The 16,441-nt window shown below is 42.8% G+C and overlaps 1 protein-coding gene across 4 annotated transcripts in view; it reads left to right on the forward strand.

Moving 5' to 3' along the window:
• Positions 1 to 16,441, forward strand: part of LOC121876775 — a 74,904-nt gene extending 58,463 nt beyond the window's left edge. For 2 of the 4 annotated variants that reach the window (XM_042382157.1, XM_042382159.1), the window contains exons 10-25: positions 192 to 366; positions 594 to 762; positions 986 to 1,155; positions 1,382 to 1,490; positions 1,733 to 1,905; positions 3,280 to 3,504; positions 5,154 to 5,292; positions 8,956 to 9,239; positions 9,657 to 9,830; positions 10,026 to 10,202; positions 10,700 to 10,797; positions 11,127 to 11,235; positions 11,602 to 11,856; positions 11,993 to 12,725; positions 13,041 to 13,191; positions 13,440 to 16,441. In XM_042382157.1, the coding sequence (XP_042238091.1) occupies positions 192 to 366; positions 594 to 762; positions 986 to 1,155; positions 1,382 to 1,490; positions 1,733 to 1,905; positions 3,280 to 3,504; positions 5,154 to 5,292; positions 8,956 to 9,239; positions 9,657 to 9,830; positions 10,026 to 10,202; positions 10,700 to 10,797; positions 11,127 to 11,235; positions 11,602 to 11,856; positions 11,993 to 12,725; positions 13,041 to 13,191; positions 13,440 to 13,610 (3,312 nt within the window). In that variant the 3' untranslated portion in view covers positions 13,611 to 16,441. The remainder of the gene's footprint in view (positions 1 to 191; positions 367 to 593; positions 763 to 985; positions 1,156 to 1,381; positions 1,491 to 1,732; positions 1,906 to 3,279; positions 3,505 to 5,153; positions 5,293 to 8,955; positions 9,240 to 9,656; positions 9,831 to 10,025; positions 10,203 to 10,699; positions 10,798 to 11,126; positions 11,236 to 11,601; positions 11,857 to 11,992; positions 12,726 to 13,040; positions 13,192 to 13,439) is intronic. The other 2 variants (XM_042382158.1, XM_042382160.1) reach the window with 2 other exon arrangements.

Below are 16,441 nucleotides of genomic sequence, written 5' to 3' on the forward strand. Positions count from 1 at the left end.
ATTATTATTATTACAGTATAGGTGTTTTCATTGTACAGTTGGCAGTGTTGTTGGAACTGATCGTACATTTGGAGATGCTAAGAAAACCCTACATTCTACTTATACAGTGCCTAACTGAAGCTCTTTAACCCTATAGTCTACTTCTACAAGGCTCGAATAAAGCTATTTAACCCTAAATTATACCTCTACAGGGCCGCAAAATCAAGGAACGACCCATCACTGAGACGTTCTATGCGCCGTTTGATCTGTACGAGCGTGGCAGTTTCGACCAGGTGGTGGAGGGGCTGGTGAGTGCTCATGCTCAGAATGAAGACCCTGCCATCTCAGACGCTATGACCAACAAGATGTTTGAAGACTCCAAAACTGGTAAGGGAGAGTGCTAGGTGAAGATGAAGACCTAGGTTTACCGGTAGGTGCTAGGAGGGATGCTTGGCAATGGTGGGGTTACTAGGAAGGGTGCTAGTTGAAGATATGCTAGGATGGGTGCTAGGTGAAGGTGCTAGGAGGGATGCTAAGTGAAGTCGAAGATCCGAACCTCTCCTCCTGTAGCAAACATACCCATGCCCCCTAATCTAACCTGACCAAACTTACAGGTGTGGGGCTAGACCTGGCAGCACAGATCATCCAACAAGGTCGTGACCACGGTATCGACGGCTACAACAAGTGGAGGCATTTCTGTGGACTACCCAAGGCCGCACGCTTCGAGGACCTTAGTGACGTCATGTCCCAGAACAACATTAACAAGCTGAAGTCCATCTACAAGTAGGTCTTTTTAGTCCATCTACAAGTGTATGTCTTTTATACCCATGTACAAGTACAAGGTCTTTACGTCCAATTTCATGTGTATATTTTTTTTTTAAATGTCTCTCACATCCACTTTCCCTCCCTCTCCCCACCCCCACTTTCTCTCCCTCACTCTCACTCCTCCATTCTCCCCACTTCCCCCATCATCCCCGCCCTCCCTCACTCTCTCCCACTCTCACAGGGAGGTGGATGATATGGACCTGTTCACTGGAGGCCTGGCCGAAAAACCCAACCGAGGAGCTCTAGTTGGACCCACCTTCGGCTGTCTCATAGGACGCCAGTTTCACTACCTGAGGCGAGGTGACAGATACTGGTACGAGAACGACCTCCCACCTTCCTCATTCACTAAAGGTATGTCCCCTTCCTCCTCGAACACGACCCTTCGACCCCCAACACATATTTTCTTCTTCTTTTTTTAGGTTTGATTTATTTTACTGGTTTTGTGTCTTAGTGAGTCTTTCATCTCAAGTACGACCTAAAGATATACCTCACATCAGGTCGTGATAATACATGAACTAAACCTGTGTTGGTCAGGCAGTGTACAGGTATTCCTACAACAGGTGTCTCTCGTCTACAGAACAGCTGTATGAGCTCCGTAAGGTCAGCCTCGCCAGGATCATCTGTGACAACACTGACAACCTCCAATATATCCAGCCCAAGGTCATGCTCGAGGCCGACTCCTTCCTGTAAGCTATAACTCCAACCTGATCCTTTTGAATTTTTTTTCTCAAGGTTGATTCATAGTTAAGTTCATATTTAGAGTCAAATCTTACCTGTTTATTTATACTTGATGAGGACGCCTTCCTCAAGTTATAACTCAAGGTCCTTCCTCTTACCATCATCATCACTTTCTTACCATATCATCTTCACCTTAATCCACCTCCACCATCACTAACCTCTTCCACCTCCTCCTCCTCCACTCGACCAGGAATGCCCAGATGTCGTGTCAGGGGAAGAACATCAAATCGGTGGACCTGAAGAAGTGGAAGACTGCCAGCCCTAACTTCGTGATCCCAGACAAGATGCTGCAGGAGAGTATCGAGAGAGCCAAGAGGGACATCATCAGCATGAGGGACTCAGAGTGGAACTTGTGGGAAGCCCGTGAGTGTCTGAGTCTGTCTTTGTTTTCCTTCACTACCATCACCACCAGGGGGCCTCAACCTTAGTCTTGGTCATTCCTGTTCTTAATATTTTTGTTTAGGGTCAAGATCCTTAAATTAATAGTACCATTCTTGTGATCTGTGGAGCCACCTTCAAGTGTCTTGGTGATACTAGAGGGCCACCTTAGGGTTACTTAATGTTTAATGCCAATATAGGGCCATCTTAGACATTCAGCACCAATATACTGTAGTGTAGGGCCATCCTCATGCCTCTGGAGTCCTATCATCCCTGTAGCAGCAACTCCTGGGGAACACCTCAGGCTAGATTCATTCCTGACAGAGAACAGGTGCCCTAGGAGGTCCAACTGTGGCACCTGGCTCTGTGCTCTTCATAGTTTAAGTCACTCATCATCGTCACTGGTTAATGCCGATAATCACAACAAGTATTGATTTGTTGTGGAAATATATAATTTTTATTGTTGTCGTTATTTAAGAGGGAAGAAATCTTTTGTTGTGTGTCCATAGTGTTGTGGTGGTGACGATCTGTAATGTAGAAGACACTATTCTTACTATTGGTGGTGAGGAGGTTGTGTCCTATGAGTTCATAGACAGGTCTTATGGTCTTATCTATTAACCAAAACAACAACAGTGGCCAAGGTAGACAGCAGGAGGGCAGGTGAGGATGGGTGGTGACACAGGTGACCAACTCTTTGTGACTTTACTGATGTGACACACAACTGTTAAACTTGTTGACTGATCCCCCACTTGTTGATTGTGACACTGTGTTTTCACAATGCTTCCTCTTCCTTTTCCTCCCTCCTCTCTCTACATCTTCCTCACCCCTTCCTGGGTTCTGTATGTCTACAGTATGTGTATTGATTTACATACAGTATGTGTGTATGCCTGTATGGCTGAGTGAAAGATGTGTGGATCTCGTATCTGTGACTATATATGTGTCTTCCAGTGTGTGTATACTGAGCATGTGTGATTATGTTCATATAACAATGTATGGCTCCTTGTGTGTATGTGTGTGTCCTTTTCTCCTATGTGTGCCTTGTACAGTCACCCACAAAATTCATCTCACCTCTCCTGTTATTCCACAAACCCAAAGCAGTAAACACTAAATTTTTACTGTCCATGAATTCTTCGGATTCGTGAGTCTGAATCTTGGGGTTCGTGGTTCAGGAGGAGAGCCGACAGGACTTTTGTGGATGACTGTATGTGTGACAGTGCATACCTCAATGTGTGTGTGTGTGTGTGTGTGTGTGTGTGTTCCTCACTATCATATAACTGTGTGTGTGTTCCTCACCATCATATAACTGTGTGTGTGTGTGAGTGGCTGAGCACTAACAGGACATGCGTGGGCGTGTTTTAGCGGGAGGAAGAGGTGGTCAGCGACGGGCGCCACGAGACGTCTACACCAGACCAGTCCAGCGACACATGACCTCTCAACTGATGCACGCCTTAGTTGACCGCAGAGATCTGAGCCTCAATGCCCGTGTGGTGCGGGAGGCGGAGGAGCTACTGCACGACTGCTTTGTGGTGGGTATGCGGGCATGGCGCTACATGAGGGACCACGAGCAGAGTCTGTACCAGAGGGGTGAGTATGACCTACGACGTGACACCTCTCCCTCACATGTCACCTGACCTCTGCTGACCTCACCTTACCTCAGCTGTTCATAGCTTGGCTTTCTGTCTGACCTGACCTGACTTTAGGTGTAACTTGAACTTATTTGTGGCTGTGGCTTCAGCTTTGACTTGACGTCAACTCTGACCTGACCTGAATTTAGCTTTTGACATGACTTGATCTCTGGCTTGGAACTTTGAACCTGACCTTAGCTTTGACTTGACCTTGTTATATTACTTGGCCTTATCTTCGACCTGGCCTTGACCACCTGCTGGCACCACCCACAACCTCGCCTCTGCTGCCCACCCACCTGCCACCCATCAAATTCTTACCAAATCTGACCACATCATGTAGTTGTCTACCTGCACCCGTTTAAACTAGCTTACACCACCTTACGGACACTGATACTTAGTACCTTAAATCTGTTTATCCATCTCAAAACCTGTCTAAGTCTGGTTAAACCATCATTTCCAAAGGATATAACATAAGAATGGCGGAAACTGCAGCTCATACTAGGCAGCTCTGTTTACACCCAACCTTTATCACTCGTATATCTGTCCAACTTACTGTATATTTGAAGCTTCCTGTCTCACGCCTTTATCTAAATTTGTCTAATTTAAAGACATTGCTACATGTTCACTCCTGGTTAGATAGTTTAAGTACGTACCTTTGTTATATTACCTTTGCTTAACCCTGACTTCCATTTATACACCTCGATCATATGGCCCCTCACTCTACATCTCTCGATGGAGTGAAAATCCAGATGATTTATTCTGTTTCAATAGTTAAAGTTCTTAATGCCCAGGATTAGCCTTGTCATCCTCTTCTGAATGCTTTCTAGGGAATTAATATCCATTCTGTAGTACTGTCACCAAAACTGAACCGTGTAATCTAAGCGAGGTTTCACATATGCGAGATATAGTTTATTTAAGGATAACCTTGCTAGTCTTATAACTAACACTCGTAGATATGAACCCAAGTACTGTGCTTTATTAAGCCTTGTTCCAAGCAAATACACATTGTTGTCTTGGTTTAACATTCCTACTTATCATTACCCATAAATCTTTCTCAGTCGAATTTTTCTATACAGTGTATCTGCATTGTTCATCTGATATCTGGTTTCCCTATTTACATCTCCTAGGCTAAGTACAGTACTTTACATTTTTCCACATTGAATTTCATCTGGCATTTTCATATTTAATTTTACACTCTATTTTGGTGTCGTCAGCAAATTTACTTATGTTGCTGTCTATGCCTATACAGCATCTATGTCATTAATGTATATAATAAATAATGGTCCAAGTATTGAGCCTTGTGGGGTACTCCACTAGTGACATTACCCCAATCAGATGTTGTGCCATTAATGCTGACTCTATGTTTCCTGTCCTTTAACTATGCCCTAACCTATTTACCCCCCCCCTCCTCCCCCCTTGTCTATTTCCTCTTCTCTCCAGCCCACCTGACAATTTCCCAGTGGGGAAGGAGGAGCTCTAGAGCCTCTAAGATGATGAAGGAGGAGTTCCAGAACCCCCAAGATGCTGTAGGGAATGTTATAAGGTTCTACAAGGCTAACATTTATATAACCATCTTTCTCTCTCTCTCCCTCCCTTTCTCTCTCCTAGAGCTGACAGCTGACCCTAAGGGACCTGTGGGATCTGCCTACGCCTTCGGCAAACCCAAAGCCCAGGCCATCAAGATCTCCAACTCGTCCTTTATCCTTCAGTTCGCCTCCGCTCGTTTCGTCAACAACTTCTTTGCAGGGTAAGTGGCATTTGGCGACAGATTGGCGGCGGCGTATAGTGGTCTGTTTTTGTGTTGTGATTTGATGGTGTTTACTTAGTGTGTGTTTGTGTATCCTCTTAGTTTGTGTTTGTGAACAAGAAAATGCAGTCGTAGACCTAGTGTTTGATTGTCTTGGTTTTATTGACATTTTCAGCATGTTTGTTTGTTTGTGTTTGTTTAAGGTAAAGGTGTCTTGTGCATTGACTTTGATCTAACATCCAGGTGAGGTGTACATAATGTGGTGATTTTTAGTAATATAATAATACTGACGGTTACTGCAGTGAAGACACACACACACACTGTAACTACTACTGTTTCTACTACTATTACTACTACAATAAACACACACTCTCTCTCAGCTGTGTGGAGAAGAGGGAGATATTGAGTCTCTCAGGTGTCATATGATCCATGTTACTCAAACCTTTAGACATGATAAACCAAACTGAATAACTTAAACTACAGTACAAAAACAACTTCCAGGAAATGGCCTCTATATGACACAAAGACTCGACCTTCGCTAGATAACGTTCACTTGACACCAGACATTAATAAGGGTCGAACACAGCCTCTGATTGAATAGGGCCTCTGCGATATCTTTCTTCTGGCCATGTTTAAGTGTTATCAATTCCATTTCTTTTTATGAATATGATAAAATAATTCCTAAAATTCACAGAAAGTAAAGTCTTCAGTGAGTATAAAAACAGATATTGAGTATGTAAGTTAATAAATAAATAAAATAATGAGTTTGTAAGTTAGACATCAAGAAACAGACGTCATCCCTCTCCTCCTACCCTGACTTGAGACTTGTGTCGTGGTACACTTCTTCACATTACCCTCTCACACAGGCCCTCAGAGCATTTATTACCATGACTCCTCCATCTTCACTTGTATATAGTATAGATATAAATTAATCTTGAATCATTATGTACATAACCTTTAATTCACTATAGTAGTACTTAAACATTGTAAAGTAAGGTTGTTGAATGTACTGTTTGTGTTGTTAAGTAGTATGTGTAAAGTGTGTGTTTATGTCTGTACAGTTCTCCTCACTGGACGACGAGAGGGATAGTTAGTGTTTTATGTCCTGTGTTTGTTTGTGTTTGATTTCTCTTAAGTTTCCAGGACATAAACAAACACAACACATACAGAGAAGAACAAACATAGGACATACATAACATGCTAACGCACACAAACACAACACAGAACACAAAGAAGAACAAACAAGAACACACACCACAGGGAAGAACACATAAACAAAAATACACAGAACAACATAACAGATCTTAAAACACCACTACATCTCTCTCTCTCTCTCCTCGTCTTGTGATCTATAATAAGTAATAAAATAATAATATAAAAGTAATAAAAAACAACATAAGTAATCTGTACAAAGTTATATGTCTGTGATCGTCCTGTTACCTCAGTAGATGATGTGTCGTGTTTCCTGCTTCCCACTGTCTTTGTGTTGATGTCGTGTCCGTGTGTATACTTTGGCGTGTACACATGGACACGGCCAGCCCCCTCCCCCTCAAGTTGTGTGTAGCTGTGTGTGTACTGGTTCAGCTGCCAGCGACGGACGATCCCAACCTACGTCTTAGTAACGTGCATATGATATATTATTAATAAATGCAGTTCAGTGTTGCTTGATCCCTCCCAACCCCACACACTACCCGCCGCCCCTGGCCTTACCTCCCACTGCACACCCAGTTTTTTTTTTCAATCTCTGTCCTGATATTGTTTACTCCTCTCTATCCATTCCCCCATCTCTCCCCGTGTCCATTCCTCCATCTCCCCATGTCCATTGTCCATTCCTTTGTCTACATTTCCCCATTTCCTTGTCCAATTCTTCAGTCAAGTTCCCTTGTACACCTCTCATGATTGGTTGAACTCCTCACACGTGCCAGGTTTTCAGCCAATCCTGTAGTTTGTTTATTCTGATACTGATTTTAATTGGCATATATTTTCTATTTATGCATAGTTTTTAGCCAGTTATAATGCCTGATAATGATGTGTATATACTGTAAAGCTTTGTTTTTACTGGTTAAAAACTATGTAATATTCGATGACGTGAGCCAATCAGAACATAGTGTCGTGGAACACCGAATGTTGAGGCTGTTCCCGATTGGTTGAGAAATTGGTAATGTTGTACTAAAGGGTTTTGTCCTCAATACTGCATGAAATAAAGGAAATTTTTTATTATAATGACCTAAATTTATCATAGAGTTTATTACCATGAGAGGGAAAAATGCTTTAAATCTAAAACGAATGTAAGCGTCCAGTGGGCGGAGGCTACAGGCGTAAAACAGTTAAGACCTGCATACAACACGAATCAGCCTTGCTTAACATAACCTTACCTTACACTCTTTATTTTCGTTGAGTTTGGTTACATTGTGTTGGGTTTTTTGATGTTGGATGCAGTCTTAATGCTTTAGACCCATAGCTGTCCGTACTTGAAGGTTTTTGATGTAGAGTGCAGTGATGTTATAGAGAATTCTGTTTACTGTCGTCAATTTGCACTTGTTTTGGATCTATACATTACAACCGTTCATGAATATCATTTCTACTGTATTTATAGATTATTTTCATTAGATATTTGTATTGTATTATGCAGTATTAAGAAAAAAGCATCAGAGTGTTGGGGAACTTGACAGTGTGGCTGGTGGGTTGTTGTGGGGGGTTGGTGGCCGCCCCTCAGATTGCACGCTTGCTGGCCCGCTCTCACTAGTGCTAACTAGCAGTCTACTAATAAGCTTAGCGAGACCCAAATGTTTGACTGATTGATTTGGAGCTCTAGTGATGAGCTTTGTATTACACATTAACATCTGCTAACACCATGATAATACCTGCCTCCGGGACTAACCAGATTGCGGAAGCTCCAGTGGCCCGGGTATACAGCCTTAATACACATGTTTGTGGGCATGGCAAGTGTTGATTGGTCCTCCTCCACTATGACATCAGCTGTTAAGTTAGGTGTAGGTTGTTTAAATTTAGTCAGGTGTAAATTAAGATGAACTGTACTATATTCTGAAAAGATAATTGTACTGTAGTAGGGACACACTGGGTGACGTCATGAAGGACAAGGACCAATCACAGCACTTAATGCCCGCATGGACGTGTGTTGTGACAGGTGTTGGGTCATGGATGAGCCGTGCACGCCAGTACTGACCTAGTGTTAAGCCAGTAGTTCCACGTCGCCCTGGACATACAGTAGTAGTGTAAGGAATGTGTGGCTAGCAGAGTAAACAGCCGCATGTACTAAGACGTATCTATTGCAGCTTTTGGCCCAGATGTTCACCTGGGCATCTCCTTAACCAGATGCTTGATCCTTCACCACCTCGTTTGTTCCTCAGCAACACGCAGACAATAACCCTCCATGCTGATGTGCCAAACTTCCCATCTTTAAGTTGCTTCAGAATATTAGTGTTGTACCTGACAACACCGCCTTTTAGAAAGCTATCTTTTTTTATTGATGAAGACTGCCTCTGTAGGATTTATTGTTTTTCTCTCTTTCTAAGCCTTAGTCGGCTGACATTCCTCTTCCTCCTCTTCTTTACTCTGTCTGCATGAGACCCTCAGTCAGCTACCTCTTCCCACAAACATTTAATCCACTAACTCGGATCGTCCCGGTCGCTGCCGCCACAGGGAGTCCTATAATCGAAAGACACGTGATGCTGACAGACAACTCAAGGACTTCGAGTCAGGCTCGCCCAACAACGTGGTGGACCTGATGGAGGTGTTGCCCAACATCGACGTGAGCGACATCATGGACATCCCCAACGTGTTCCAGTGTGATGACCAGACCCTCCCCTGCGACCACACCTCCAAGTTTCGCACTGCTACTGGCTGGTGCAACAACCTGAACTTCCCTTCCTTCGGCAAGTCCTTCAGGGCCAACACCCGCCTCCTCAGACCTGCCTACGATGATGGTGAGTCCTTCAAGGTGGATCATATGGGGAGTTGAGAGGTGAGGGGGGGAAGGAGGTGGGGGTGAGGGGGCAGGAACATGGGGGGTGACGGGGAGGGAGGGTTTGTTTATGATTTACATTGCTTGGGATGTTTACATAATAATTTATATTCTGTTTTATATAATGTTGAAGCTCCCAGGCACTCAGCTGATGATATACTTGTTATACAGTACTTGGATGAGACCTTGAAACCACCCATACCACAGCCTCTCACCAGTCTCCATTATCTCTCATCAGTTTCTCTCCAACATATCTCACCATTATTTGTCTTCAACATCTCCCTCGCACACACTCACCAACACTTACCCAACATCTAACTCACCAAGATTTCTCACCAACACCTCTCACCATTTCTCTCACCAACTCTCCCACTCACAGGGTTGTCTAAGCCCCGCAGTATGTCGGTCAACAAACAGACGCTGCCGTCTCCCCGCCTCATCTCCACCAACATGCACAACGATGTGTCTGCCCCTCATGTCCGCTACACGCTCATGGTGATGCAGTGGGGCCAATTTATTGACCACGATATTATCTTCACCCCTGTCAACAAAGGTGAGTGTGTGTGTGTGTGTGTTTTGGGATCCATATGTGTGTGTGTATGTATATAGGTGTGTGTGTGTGTGTGTGTGTGTGTGTGTGTGTGTGTGTGTGTATGTATGTATGTATGTATGTATGTATGTATGTGTAAATCTCTACCCTAACTTGCTGTCACCTCACCTCTGACCATTCATCCTCCTCCTCCAACAGGTTTCCAAGACTCCATCCTTGACTGTCGGCGCTGTGACTCCGATCGTACAGTCCATCCTGAGTGCTTCCCCATCCCTATCCCCCCCAACGACCCCTTCTTCCCGCCCGTCAACATCTCTTCAGGCCAGCCCTTCTGTATCCCTCTCACCCGCTCCATGCCCGGCCAACTCACTCTAGGTAAGTCCTCTTCCTGTTTTAAGTCATAATTCTACGGTCGTTGTACTTTTGAGGTTGTACTTCTAAAGTTATACTTATGAAGTCGTACTCCAGCATATTTAGAAGATGAACCAACTGGTAGATTAGACAAGTGAATGTGTACCAGTAGAAGTAGAAAACTAATCTATTTTAAATATGAACTGTAGTTGATTAGTAGATTATGCAGTAGATTAGAGTTAGTATCAATTAAGTGTACTTGATTCTCCTTACAGCAGGTTTGAGATTTCACATGAATTGGGAGCCCTCATAAAAAGATTTTCTGAAGCATCTGTTTTTGTATATTATTCGGTGGAACACGGCTCTCTCTCTCTGTCTGTCTGTATATCTACCTTCTGTTACAAATTATATCAAGGTGTCAAATTAATATGTGGTTTTCTTCCCTCCTCCAATCCTACCACTTCCACTATCACCACCATCACTATCACTACTAACACCACCACCATTATTACTACCAACAGGTTACCGGGAACAAATGAACCAGGTGACAGCCTTCATTGATGCTTCCCACACCTACGGCTCTGACAAGTGTGAACAGCGACAACTACGATCCCTCAAGGTAGGTATCCCATCTAGTCTCTCTCTCTCTCTCTTTTTCTAGGAGAGACAAGAAGATTAAATCGAATTATATGTTAATGAACAGTATACAGGTATATGAGTTTTTATGTACTTATATATATATATATATATATATATATATATATATATATATATATATATATATATATATATATATATATATATATATATATATATATATATATATATATATATATATATATATATATACACACACACACATTTTCATATACAGTATGTAAATAAATATATATACAAATACAGTTTCCTTAATATTTACATCTCTCTACATATCTGTTTTTCCCCCAGGATGGACTGCTGAAGGGAACCCCCAATCCACTGAAAGGAAAGTCGCTCCTCCCCACCGATACAGAAAATCATGAGTGTCAGGCTCCCTCAGGTCGATGCTTCACCGGAGGTAAACAAACACCTGTCTCTCTCTCTCTCTCACACACACACACACAATCAACACAGTCATGTACACTGTATGTATTTGACATAGTTTTCTGAAGATAAACATATGAACTTAACTGTCTATTATCTTGTTTTGTTTTCAGAAGAGTGAGTTATAAAGATTGTTATTGTTTTGGTGACCAGGATTTATTTATTTTTGCCTCTTTTACTTCTTTTATTACTTGTTACACTTACCCTTCTCACACTTATCCCTTTCATGCCTCTCGCTTCTTTCACACACATCTCTCTCACCCATTTCTCATTCCTCTCACATACACCTCTCTCATCCTTCTCCCACCCTTTTCATACCCCTCTCTCACACCTCTCACAGGAGACACAAGAGTATCAGAACAGCCTGGCCTGGCAGCTCTCCACACCCTCCTGATGCGAGAACACAACCGGGTGGTCAGGGAGCTGAAGCAATTCAACCGTCACTGGTCAGACGAACAACTCTTCCAGAATGGCCGTAGGATCGTGACAGCCATCAACCAACACGTCACCTACAACGAGTGGCTGCCCAGAGTCCTCGGCTGGAATGCCGTAAACCTATACGAACTGAATCTCCTGCCAGAGGGATACTTTGAAGGTGAGTGCTTGATTGATTCTATATAGCTACTTGAGGGGAACCAAATGTGTGCAATTCAGGGTTCCAATATGAGATTGTATGAGTGATTAGATTAAGTTGTGTCTGTAACCTTAACACTAACTGGTCCTTCACACAGGTTACGACGCCTACTGTAACCCCACCGTCCTCAACGAGGTTGGGATCGCCTTCAGATTTGGCCACTCTCTGCTGAAGCCGTCACTGGAGAGGATGGACAGCATCTTCGCCAAGAGGGATCCACCCGTCAAGCTTAGTGAGCACTTCTTCAACCCAGACTTGCTCTACCAGCCCGGCATGATAGACGAGATCATCCGTGGCCTCACCACCGTATCTATGGAGACCCTTGACCAGTTCCTGACAGATGAAGTCACCAACCATCTCTTTGAGGACAAGAAGAAGCCTTTCTCTGGACTTGATCTCGCGGCACTCAACATTCAGAGATCAAGAGACCATGGTATCCAGCCCTACAATGAGTACCGCGCTCTCTGTAACCTTACTAAAGCCAGGAACTTCAATGACTTGCACAGAGAAATCGCCGCCCCTGTGATCGAACGCATGAAGCGCACCTACGACCACGTGGACGACATTGACCTGTTCAGTGGAGGACTGGTGGAAACGCCCTTACATGGTGGCCTGGTAGGTCCCACCTTCGGCTGTATCCTCGGCATCCAGTTCCGTAACCTGAGGATGTGTGATCGCTTCTGGTATGAGAATGTTGATCCACTCATGCGCTTCACTGACCCGCAGTTGACAGAGATCCGCAAAGTTACGTTGGCGAAGCTCCTCTGTGATAACTGTGACAGTGTGGAGTCTGAACAGCGCTCAGCCTTCGACCTTCCCGATCCCTTCCTGTGAGTGTCCGACCTTCTGTGTGTGTTCTTAAAGAGATTTTTTTTTCAGGGTTCACATGTGGCACATTACTGTTCTTGTGTGTGTGTGTGTGTGTGTTCCTATTAGTGTTGTTAAGGGGTTTATTGTACTGTTATTAAAACATTACTGTGTTATTAGGGGTCTTTTCAGGGGTTTAACACTGGCAAGATGATGTTCTTAGTGTGTGTGAGTGTGTGTGTGTGTCTGTCTGTCTGTCTGTCTGTCTGTGTTTGTTTGTTTGTCCGTGTATGCGCAAGATAAACCCTAACCAACACCACCTCTCTCCCTTTCCCCAGGAACCCCCGTGTGGCGTGTCGGGACCTGCCTGGGGTCAACCTGGAGCTGTGGAAGGAGCGAGTGTCATGTGGTGTAGGCCAAACCAACATTGACATAGGGGCAGCTGAGAGAATTTCCCCCTGCGTTATGTGTACCTGCACTAAGGAAGGAGTGAGTAGTTGTGGTAGTTGTTTTAGTAGTAACAGTAGTAGTAGTATTTATTGTTGTATTAGTAATTGTTGTAGTAATGGTATAGTAGTAGTAAGGTGTGGCTTTTGGGGGAGGCTGGAGGTCACATTTAAAACAAAAGTAGTAGTACTGTAGTTTTTGTTGTACACCTGTCTCCACCCTCATCCCTTCACTCATACAGCATTTCTCTCTCTCTCTCTCCCTTATCTAATATTCTCTTTCTCCCCTAGCCGGTGTGTCAGAGCCTGAAGATCGACAACTGCTTCCACCTTGCTCAGTCCTACAGCCCTGAAGCAATCCTCAACGACCATGTGTGTAAAGTACAATGTGCCTTCGCTTTTCGCGCCTTCCCCCAGGTGGCAGCACAGGACTCCAACCAACTGGGCTTCTCTAATAGATAAATGCTCAATTCTCTATATGACTAATCTGAGAAATAAACCACATCAAGTAATACTGCAGAATGATACTTTTAAACTCTTTGAGGAATCATATCAGCTGGAAAATAATACTCTCAAATACTTATGAATCATGTCAACCACTATGTCAGTATTTTGAAACTATTATATATCACTGTCGAATACTCAGAAAACCCCATCAGCTACTCAGATATATATTTTGAATGCTTTTAATTAAACCACCTCAACTACTTACTGTACTACTGCAAAACGTTACTACTATTGAATGACTGTGAAACCACGTCAACCTCTACTCAAATATATTTTCAAATGCTCAGAAAATCACATCAATTGTACTAAAAAATATTCTCGAATTCTCGGACACGTGAAAAAAAAACACTCAAAAATACCATGTCATGAATAATTAGTTTTAAAAATACTCAAGGAAATGCCATGACAGATTAGTTAAAAAATACAGAACTGCACTAGAAAAAATGCTATTAATATAAAATACTCATATTTATCGTGAATATATAGTTTTGTATATTTGAAAATACCATGAACAGTTTAGAATTGTAAATGTTATGGAGTAGTCTAATACTAATAATGGTAATTGTGTATGTATGTCATGGTATCAGTGTTATGGAATAGTCTAATAGACATGGTTGTGTACGTGGTCATGGTATAACTATTTCCTGATGAAAAAAAACCCGTAGTAATTGTTTTTGTCATTCATTCACATCATCTCCAAAAAGACTCCAATTCAATAGTTTCTCCAATGGGTTAGTTAGACTGTAGATATTTACTCCAAGAAGCAAAAATAATATTGAGTTTAGTTTTATCTTTACTCAAGTAGGAGGTTCAAGGAGTATGTCTTTACCTCACTCAAGTAGGAAGGTCAAGGATTATCTTTACCTCACTCAAGTAGGAAGGTCAAGGGTTATCTTTATCTCAAGTAGGAGGGTGAAGGAATAACCTCTTCACACTATCGAGAAGGGAGAGTCACATGGCAGTGATAACGCACACTAAAATGAATGAATTATTACGAAGTTCCTCATGCCAAGCACTTATTAAGAATACACCAATCAGTCAGCAAGAACAACACGCATGGTACAATAAATCGTGTTCCGTATAAAGCCAGTTAAGAGACCGGGGAACTCCTCCAGTAATACTCAAGTTAATCAGACTTAGTGGGGGTTTTGTATTACGTGAAGCATCAGTGGCCCTCTAATGCTGTTGTGACGTGGACGGGGAGATCATGGCAGGGTCTTCCTTCTCCTTTATCTTAGATGTAGTGGGAAATATTTAACTTATTTTTTACCTGTTTTGGGGTCTGTTGTTTTTATTTTATTGTCCTCTTGATCCCGCCCGCATCCATCCACGACGCACGACGCTTCTCCTCTGTTTGGTCATCCTGCACTCACGACACAACACGACAGTCTGCTGGTGTTTGAAGACCTACTATGGTTTCCTCTTGCTTCAGCCAATACGCATGGCGCTTATCCTTTGTCTGTCAGTCGCCTTAAAGAGTCTAGATTCGCACCGCCAGGACTCACGACACTTGCCTTTTATTTCGAAGTCCAGCGGTCCTGTAACATGCATAACGCCTCAAATTTGTTCAGTGATGTCCTACGTTTTCATTGACAAATGACGTTATCTCTTTTGTTCAATTTTCTCTCTTGCGCTTGTAAGACAAAATGACTTCCTCCACATCACAAGAGCCACCCCAAAAATCTTACTTTGCTTACATTTGGTTGCATGATGAAAACACGTCATCAGCTGACAGTCACGTTATGTATAATTGATGAACTTATTTACTTCCACGTACATAACTACGTCATAACTTGTTTCATTAGTTAATCAAATGATAATAATTACTCTCATATATGTAATATTATGTATAATGTTTTGTTCACCATGTAACCACCCTGTATTACTTGCTTTATTAGGGATATATCATGTATAAAATATTTTTTCACTTGTTCATAAACTGTCTCCATTGGTCATTGACTCCCATGTATAAATTCTGTCAACTATTCTCTCCATTGGTTCTTGACTGTATATAAATTATTTTTTACACTTTTCCATTGGTCATTGACTATGTGTATAAAATGTTTACATCCTCGACTGTGTATACAACTACCACAGGAGTAGGCAACACGTAGTACACTGAGTTATGTATAGTGCACCTTGCCTGCTTCACCGACACTACACCCTGGCCGCCTCAACGCTGCTCTTGTTAGCTCTCCCAATCCAGTGTCGCCCCAGTACACTCTTAGACACCATCTCTCAATACCCTGGCACCCCAGTACACCCTCTCCCAGTTCCTTGGTACCTCAGTAAATCCTCAGACATCCTCTCCCAGTACCTTGGTGCCCCATTACACCCTCTCCCACTACCTTGGCACCCCAGTACATACCCCAGTCAGCTATTTCAACCATGTATGGCTTCACTACACTTGTTACCCTAAGTTTATACTGCATGTCGTAGTTTTCCACCATAAATTAATGTTCCCTTCAAATGTCATTTTCCTTACACACACACTCAACTGGGAGAGCTTACAGAGAGTCTATAGAACTGGCGCCCAAAATATCAAGATGTCTCATCAACTGCTGCTTACTGACGTCATTAAATATTTGTCAACAAAGGTATATGTAATTACAGAAGGTCTCCTGCCACCCCCCACATACATACATACACACACACACACACTGCTTGTGGCAGTCCTTCCCTTCCATCTCTGTCTCTCTCTCTATCTGTCTACAGTATCTCTTTGTCGCTGTTTCTAAAATGTGATATGTATTATTTTTATTTTTAATAAAAATACAATTTTAAAA

Source organism: Homarus americanus, unplaced genomic scaffold (assembly GCF_018991925.1).
Source record: "Homarus americanus isolate GMGI-L3 unplaced genomic scaffold, GMGI_Hamer_2.0 scaffold50281, whole genome shotgun sequence".
Lineage (NCBI taxonomy): Eukaryota > Metazoa > Arthropoda > Malacostraca > Decapoda > Nephropidae > Homarus > Homarus americanus.